At 39.0% G+C, this 8,648-nt stretch overlaps 1 protein-coding gene across 3 annotated transcripts in view; it reads right to left on the reverse strand.

Annotated features, from left to right (window-relative positions):
• Positions 1–983: 983 nt before the first annotated feature.
• GPR141 (G protein-coupled receptor 141) overlaps positions 984–8,648 on the reverse strand; it is a 21,315-nt gene continuing 13,650 nt past the window's right edge. For 2 of the 3 annotated variants that reach the window (XM_010713027.2, XM_019616643.2), the window contains one exon: positions 984–5,976. In XM_010713027.2, coding sequence (XP_010711329.1) covers positions 5,029–5,976 — 948 coding nt within the window. In that variant the 3' untranslated portion in view covers positions 984–5,028. Of the gene's footprint in view, positions 5,977–6,069; positions 7,151–8,648 lie in introns of those variants that run through there. The other variant, XM_031553986.1, reaches the window with a different exon arrangement.

The raw sequence follows: 8,648 nt of genomic DNA on the forward strand, positions 1-8,648 counted from the left end.
AGATTGAATCCTCCATACTTACTTTGCAAGCAGAAAGTATTCACATCTTGACTTTGATTTAGGATTTTGTTTTACCTTTTTTATATTAGCAATAGCTGCATCGTATTCAGCTTTTGGGATCGCGTACTTGGAGTATTTCTTATATTTTTGTAAAGTTCTTCTGTAAATTACTTCAAAGTCCTGAGACACTTATTAGTTAGCAAGTGGAGAAATCTGGTTTGACTACTTATTTTATGTACAACTGCTCTTGCACCAATTTCTCATATATATGCTATAGCCACATTGTGAAACCAGACATTTTGCAAAATGACTAAAATCTCAAACATTTCTCAAAATTACTTCCAGTTATTTTGTAAATGACAGAAAATAGTAGGAAAGTATTATAAAAAATGAGTAATCTCTGGCTTTTTTTTTTTTTTTAAAGTTACTAGCTTAAAATACAATAGAAATAGCTATTTTGTTTCATTTTATTTTATTTCCCAGGCTGTTCAGAAAGGCACAATAGATCACAGAACAAATGCTGATTTCTATGATAGAGGCTATTGTGAAGTAATTTCTGCTTTGTAAAATTAGGATCTACTTTTAATTTTTATCTTCCACTTGGGTGATCTTTGACCTCCCCCATTAGAACCATACATATAGGCATTTCATTAAATGCTAGCTGGAAATGTTGCCCAAGAAGGCTGTGGATGCCCCATCCCTGGAAGCATTCAAGGCCAGGCTGGATGTGGCTCTGGGCAGCCTGGTCTGGTGGTTGGCAACCCTGCACATAGCAGGGGGATTGAAACTGGATGATCTTTGAGGTCCTTTTCAGCCCAGGCCATTCTGTGATTCTTTGGTCAGATATTTCAGGTGGTCCCCAAGTAAAGCACGGAGTTGAACAGTGTAATAATATGGCCAGTATTTTTTGGCATGATTTATATCTCCAATCCCTTTTCTGTAATAAGAAGTTGAAACAGATATTTCTTGAAGGAACTGCAAATTTATTTTTATTTTTTTTTTTTTTTCACAATATCTGCTTTCACAGTATCATCATAACACAAAGTTTATGTTCAATTTGGGTTTAAACTTCCGAAGGCAATTTACTGCAGGGGTGACTTCGTTCATGCAAAATGAATTTAGTTTACAAGCCATTTTTTGTTACATCAGGTGATAAGGGTCTGGGTAAAACTACCTAAAAGAAAAAAATTGGAGCTTGAGAACGATGAGACAAGGAGGACTAATGTCTGATTAAATACCCTAAACCAGTATTACTGCAAGAAAGCAAGCTTGTTGTATTTATCCTTGTATTAACATGATTTTTCATGGCTCACTGGTGAACTGCTGGAGAGATTTATGCAACTGAAAGGATGATGTAGATGTAGGAACAGAGAGTAATGGAAGTTTAGCTTGCTCCTGTCAGTGGGAGTTCCACTTTTTTGGCAGCTTTAGGGGTTTGGTAAACAGCATGAGATGATGTCCAGAGACAGTCTATTATTTTGTTTCTGTATGGCAGAAATATGCTCATATTCTGCCTTCCTATCCTCTTCCCCATCACCTTCTGCAGGGCCTGTGCCCTATATGTCCTGCTGTAACAGAGCTCTTTTTTTGCTGTTGTTCTTGTGTGGTTGTTTTCTAACCTCCTCCATAACGTTAAGAAAGTTAGCAAAATCAGTGTCTTTTTAGGCTTTGGTGCCTTTGACCAAATAGTTGGTGATAACTGGAAATTCCCCTTTCCTCTATGGACTGGCTCCTCGATGCTTGCAGCTCCATACTGCTTCCTCCATCATCACTGTTCACAGGAGCTGCTTGGCTACATTTCAGATGCTGATCTGGACCTGTCTACATTTTAATTTTAAGCAGCTTTTCAGACTTCTCCTTCCGCAGCATTGCCTGGCAGCACATCCAATCCCCCTTTAGCCCTCCCAGGGGGAGTGAACAGAAAAGATGCCCAGGAGGGTGGGACAGAGCAAGAACAGAGACCACCACTTCTGTCACCAGCTGGCAGGGCGATTCCTGATAGGATTAACCAGGACTTCCTTCTCTTTGGGCAGGGGGAGACTTTCTCTACCAGGCTCACAAAGTGAGATGAGTGGCTGATGTAAAGTTTGTCAGACTGTCCCATAGAAATATTAACACTGTATTGACTAGTCTTGCCAACTCAAATCATGCCCCTAATTCTGCTCATTAGCATCATGAGTTAACATTATAATTATTAGCATCAATTTCTATTTGAGAAAAAAGCACCCACTGTGTGGTAATTTTGTGATGCCACGGTATTGCAAATATTTTTGCAAAAATTGAACTACTCCCCATTTTAAGACATACAAGAAGATTAGTTAAGCTATATGATCAGGATATGCTGTTTGAAATATATGCTTTATTTTTTTGAGTACAAAGCTATTTTCTTTGATAAAAACGCTTTATTATATAAAAAGATTTATAGTATAGCGTTACAAAGATGCAGTGCTTACAGAATGCACATAATACATTTTTCTTCACCAAAGATGTCACTACATGAGGAAACAGAAATGTACCATAAAATCATAGGCTGTTCCTAGTTGGAAGGGATCCACGAGGATCGCCAGTCCAACTCCTGGCTCCACACAGGACCACCCAAAATTTGAGTCCTGTGACTGAGAGCGTTGTTCAAATGCTTCCTGAACTCCAGCACTGGAAGAGTAGTGCTATGCCCCAGGTGCAGAATCCGGTGCTCTTGTTAAATTTTATGCTTAGAGACTGCCCAGCCCTCACATTTGTCAAGACTTCTCTGCAAGGCCTCTGTACTCTCAAGGGCATCACCAGCTCCTTCCAGATTAGTGTCACCTCCAAACTTCCCTTAGTATACTTTCAAGTCATGCATCTGAATCATTTATGAAAATATTGAAGAGAGCTGGCCCTAAAATGGAGCCCTGCAGAACCCCATTAGTGACTGGCTGCCAGCCTGTAACCCCTTTGAGCGCAACCTGTCATATGTCTTCTCTCCTGCTACAGGGTAAAACTGTTTTGTTCATGTGTTTGTGAACTAAATATGGGTCAAAGTAGTTTATTGCTTTCTTATGACACATAGTTAACTGACAGTCAGCAAACTACACATTCAAGCTGACTTTCTCCTTTTAAACATCTCTGTAGTTTCAGTTACTGTTTAATATGGCTGGTGGTTCTCTTCCTCTTTAACATGCTGCTCTTGTGGCAAACACCTCAAACAGTTTTGTCTCAGATTCACACACATTGCAAACTCTCACAATTCTCTCTTAACAGCTGTTGTGATCCATGCAATTTGCCAAGAGTGGGCCATGTGAGCATCCCCACGTCTCCCTTGTGAACTTCAGTGATTTCCAAATCACAAATATTCATTGTCATGTAGCAGTACTCAGACTGACCTGAAAATAATCTCTCGTAGAGATTATCTACTGAGAGATACAATAGAGCTGGAAGCAGGAAGGAAGACAGGGAAAGAAAGAATTTGGAAGAAATAGGATCCTGTGATGTAACCATCTTGGACATCACTCTTTGATGGGATCAAAAGCAATGTAAGATAGCAGTAAGATTGCGCAGGTACAGGAAGATCCAACAGTTATTATTTGATTGCTGTATGGTGAGAAAGACATGATGAAATAGCAAGAAATGGAAAGATTCAGAAATAGATAAGGTGGATTTCAGCAGCATTGTGAGAGGAGACTTCCACTGGAAATTAATTAGCCACTAACCTATTTGTCAAAATATCAAGATATTATTTTACTGACTAAATTAAGAATACAGATTAAGAATTTACAGATGTCAAGAGAAAGAAAGATAAATTAGTCATTGCTGTCTTGTGTTACAGCACTCAGAATTTCATAGTCTTTTTTGGGATAGGTGTAAAACAGAAGAGCTATGAAATTCTGGATATCTTCCATAGAATTATTTTGCTGATTTTTTTTTTTCTTCCTCTTTTCAAATACAGATTAATTCTCTCTTCAGAAATAGCAACTCACACTGTGTCACTGAGATATAGTAAGCTTTTTAGATAGACCAGGTTCATTAGATTTCTCTATCCTTCCAATCTGAGTTCTAATTTCTTCAACTAGTCTAGGTTCTACTGTTCTACTGTATGTTCTACTAACATTTACAGAATTGATTTCATGTTAGATGCCAAAAAAAGTAATTATGTACAAACTTCAGAACTGCACGAAATCAACACGGGTGAAAAAAAATGCTTTACATTTACCTTGGAAACATAAATTATTTCACCTTTTAAGAGAGGACAACTGTTGCCTGAATGATTTAAATAAAATGATTCTCAGCATTAGTATTTCTTGAAAATTGAACAATTCTGTAGCTTTTAGTCTAAACATGCAATATTCAGTGATGATGTGTAATTTCTCTGCTGGAGATGTATGGGAAAGAGAAGAACAAAAGTCTTTTCTGTTGTAATGATAATATCTCCTGAAAGTGATTCTGCTAAAATCTTTTAAAAGAAATATGTAGGTGCTGATAGTTTGTTTTTAAAGATTTTTTTTAAAGAGTTGTTTGGATTGCTCAGTACATTTGGAAAGTTACACTTGTCTTTACAGTGAAGTAAAAGACACATTTAAGTGGAACAATAGCTTCATCAATATTTTATGAGAGTTTGCAGGAAATAAATAAGATATGTATGTGGAAAATATTATGGATCTATAAATTTCAAAACTCTGTCCCAAAATCCATTTAAAAATTGCATTTTTTTGTGTCTGTGTTTTAACATACTTTGCAAATTCTCTTGTTTCACTGTGGTGCCTTAGAGTTCACAAAGCTTGATGTAAAAAAAAATATATATATATGATTGAGGCCATGCCCTTTCCTCCGACTCTTCAAGGTGTACCCACTCCTCACTAAGCAGGGCTGTGAGGAAATCCCAGAGGTAGGTCCCCAGTCAACCATCGGAGATGTGATAGGTGGTTCACCTCATTATTTTAGGGAGCAGGTTTATGTTGTTTCCAGTGCCCGCTTCAACGTGTTGGAGAATGGATGTGCCGTGTCTCTCCAGCACTGTGCTCTGCCAGATTCCAGGTCCCCACACAGTTGGAGCTAGCAGCAGGACAGCCTGCTTCGAAGCATGCCAACCTTTTGTTTGAAGAGACGGCTTCCACTCAGCACAAAGAACAGCAGGTCCAGGCAGCTGAGGGCAGTCAGGCTCAAAAAAACTTCATTGTAGCTTTCTAATTTTTCACTGTCACTCACATACTTTATGTAGTAGGCTCTAAAGAGGTGATAGGGAAGGAAGCAAATTATGATGACGCAGATGAATATCAAGTTCTTCACCTGGGCCCAGAACTCTTGGTGTGACCAGAGAGAGGCGGAGAGTTTTCTTGATACTTTGACCAGAATAAAAATCTGCAGGCCCAGGAGAACAGAAGTAATTAAGGCAACAGCTGCAATGGTTAGGTAGTTCAGAACTTTCACACTGTCCTGCTTCAGCTCCTTGTGGAATTTAAAGCATGCTTTGTCATCATACGTCCCTGAGCTCCCATACTGAATGCAAAAGAGTGGCACCATGAAGACGATGACGATGACCCACACGGCGACGCTTGCAGCAATGGCATGTAGCTTCCTATAAAACTCTACCTTATCCTTCCACTGAAAGAAGATCAACCACCGGATCACCAGTGTGATCACGTAGAATAGGAAAGTCAGATACATGTGGATGTGCACCATAGCACTCACCATTTTACAGAATGGCATGTGGAAGATCCATTCTTTATTGACATAGTAGTGCAGACGGAAGGGGACTGTGAGGAGAAGGAGACCATGCACCACGACTAGATTAATGATGGCTGTAGTGGTCACAGACAGACTGTTCATCTTGACCAGCACAAATGACATTGCAGTGGAACCTATCCCACCTCCAGCAAAGGCAACTGAGTAGACGGTAATCAGGATAGCTCTTGTGGTGTTGGTGTGGGCAAAGTCATTAAAGGTGCCATTGCTGCCTATGTTCTCTTCAGTAATATTCCTGAAATCTTCCTTGTGCATATTCTAAAAATGAAAGAACACATAAAGACTGAGGTAAGATGAGAATAACAGAGAACCCACCTGAAAAGCCAGAAGAGCTTTCAATCTGCTTCTTACTTCAGAGATAATGGTGGAATCTCACACTTGGAACAAGCTGTGATGGTTATTCAAAAATCCTCCAGCCTAGAGAAAAAGGTTGAAAACCTTGGGAGTAGAACCTGCAGTAGATTACAGCATTACAAACCATTCTCTTAAAAACAAGCATGATCTTGCAGTAAATGCAAAAAAGAGATCATTAGAGAAATTATGATTGTGGTGGTTTTGAACTCTCTGTTACTAGTTCACCTCTTTCCTGAGCATCTGCATGTTTCTTCAGTGAACACCAGATACACTGAATTCTGCTAGTCACTCATCTGTTTGTTTATCTGCAGCACAAATCTGCCTTTCCCAAAGCCAGATAATAATCACGTATTTTTAGATCAAAGCTATACATTTTGTTTGCTACTGTGTGCTGAGTTTTATACATACTGCAGTCAACTCCTTCTGCATCTGAAATTGAAATTAAGTAGAATGGATATGTGGGCTCCATGGAGATCCTGCTCAGATCCTGCCAGCCTGAGTAGCATGGTTTGGTGCTCAGGGCCATTTCACATCTAATACATGGTGTCAAGATGTTACAAAATAGGATGTCAAAAAATGTTAGGAAAGGCCATCCTGGGTTATAGCAAATAAGATCTTCTGGCCAGATCTGATGGAGATTGATGGAAAGTTTAGGAAGTATGCTGCACATTCTTAATATAATGTCGTTTCAAAGAGAGATTAAATACAATTTTGAGAAATCTAAACACAAGTTCTGTTAGCATTTTTAAGTATTATAAAAGTATGTGAGAGAAGAAGTATTCAGGTAGGGCATCCTCCTGAAGCAAGAATCTATGGAAGTATCAAGAGGATGTCCACAGTAGTGTCACAGAAAACAAGCTTGAAAAACTGAGCAACGCTGGGCCCTGTACTATCCCAGTTGTACTGCTAACACAACCTGAATAATCTGATTTAAAACTGGCTCTGGTACATTTTCCATTTCACCTGTGAATCTTGCAACAGAAGGTTTTCTTCCTGGATGAGTTTTGGAATCTTTTCTTTCGATACTTCACGATGAAGTACCTGTATCTCTTTGTCTGGTTGGTATTTCAGGTTGTTTTCATAAATACACTGGGAGGGAAAAAGTCATTTAGAAATTCCCTCTCCTGTGGAAAATCTATCTGGTTTTATATCTATATAAATATCTATATTAGTTTTATAAATGGTTTTGCTTACAGTGAGGTGACTATATCTGTAATGTATCTCAGATATTTTTATTTTTTCTTAGCAATGTTTCTAGAAATTCCCCTCTACAGTAATCAATATCTCTTTATACACCAAATAATCAGCCTGAAACTAAGACTTCAGACATTTTATTACATTCAACATAAATAGAACTCCCATACCTAAAAATCACATGTAATTTTGGTTGGCACATACTGACTTTTTATGTTAGAAAGTAAAATCAGACACAAAAAAGAACTTCTTTTTTTCTCTGCTACGAGCATCCAACTGAAATATCACTGTGTGAATACAGAATATTGCACGATTCAGCGTGCTCCACAGAGGAAATGCTGTTCTCAGGTAAGATGAAGCTTTCTGTTGTACTGGCAGTCACATGGCTACATCCCACTGATGTGAATTACAACTAGAAATTCTTTTGCCAGCATTTTACAGGAGGTACATGGAATGAGAAATGATGTGGGTCTTACAAGAGAGCAATTTGTTATGTGTAGCTGCTAAGCAGATCCAGAGGAGGGCCATGAAAGTGATCAGAGGGCTGGAGCACCTTTCTTACGAAGAAAGGTTGAGGGAGCAGGGTTTGGTTAGCTTTAGGGAAGGCTCTGAAAGACCTCACTGCAACTTTCCAGTACTTTGAGGGAGCTTATAAACAGCAGGGAGACTGACTATTGCAGGATCTGATAGTGATAGGACAAAGGGGAATAGTTTTAAACTAAAAGAGGATATTTAAATTAGACATTAGGTGGAAATTCTTTACTCAGCAGTGGTGAAGCACTGGAACACATTGCTCAGAGAAGTTGTGGGTGCCTCATCCCTGGAGGCATTCAAGGTCAGGCTGGACAGGGCTCTGAGCAACCTGATGTAGCTGTAGGTGTCCCTGTTCATTTCAGGGGAGTTGGAAAAGATGACCTTTAAACATCCCTTTCAACTCGTGCAATTCTATGATTCTTTGACCAGCCCTGAGGCCGTGGTGGCAATTACTTCACTTGAATGCCGTAGCAGTTAAAGAGATATCTGCTGGTACCAAAGGCTCAGGGACACTGCTGAAAGAGTTACACTCTATTCTGACAAAAGAGATAGACTGCCAAGAGGCCAGATGCTGCTACTTTCAGAAATATGATCAGCAAAAAGATTTGTATGCTTTCAAGAATCATCAGTTATCAGTGTGGATAACACCATTACATTCATTTTGTGTTACTTTCTGTACAGCACAGTCCACTGAACTTTCCTGGGCTGCTGTGGTCGGGGTAGAGCATGTTGCTTATGCAAACGATTCAGTCTCTTTCAAAAATTTCCCAGTAAAAGAATATTCATTCCAACCAACCTACAGTTTTTTGTCTTTTATCCTATAGTTAATCATCCTTCTTACTGTTCAA

This window comes from Meleagris gallopavo, chromosome 6 (assembly GCF_000146605.3).
Source record: "Meleagris gallopavo isolate NT-WF06-2002-E0010 breed Aviagen turkey brand Nicholas breeding stock chromosome 6, Turkey_5.1, whole genome shotgun sequence".
NCBI classification, from domain to species: domain Eukaryota; kingdom Metazoa; phylum Chordata; class Aves; order Galliformes; family Phasianidae; genus Meleagris; species Meleagris gallopavo.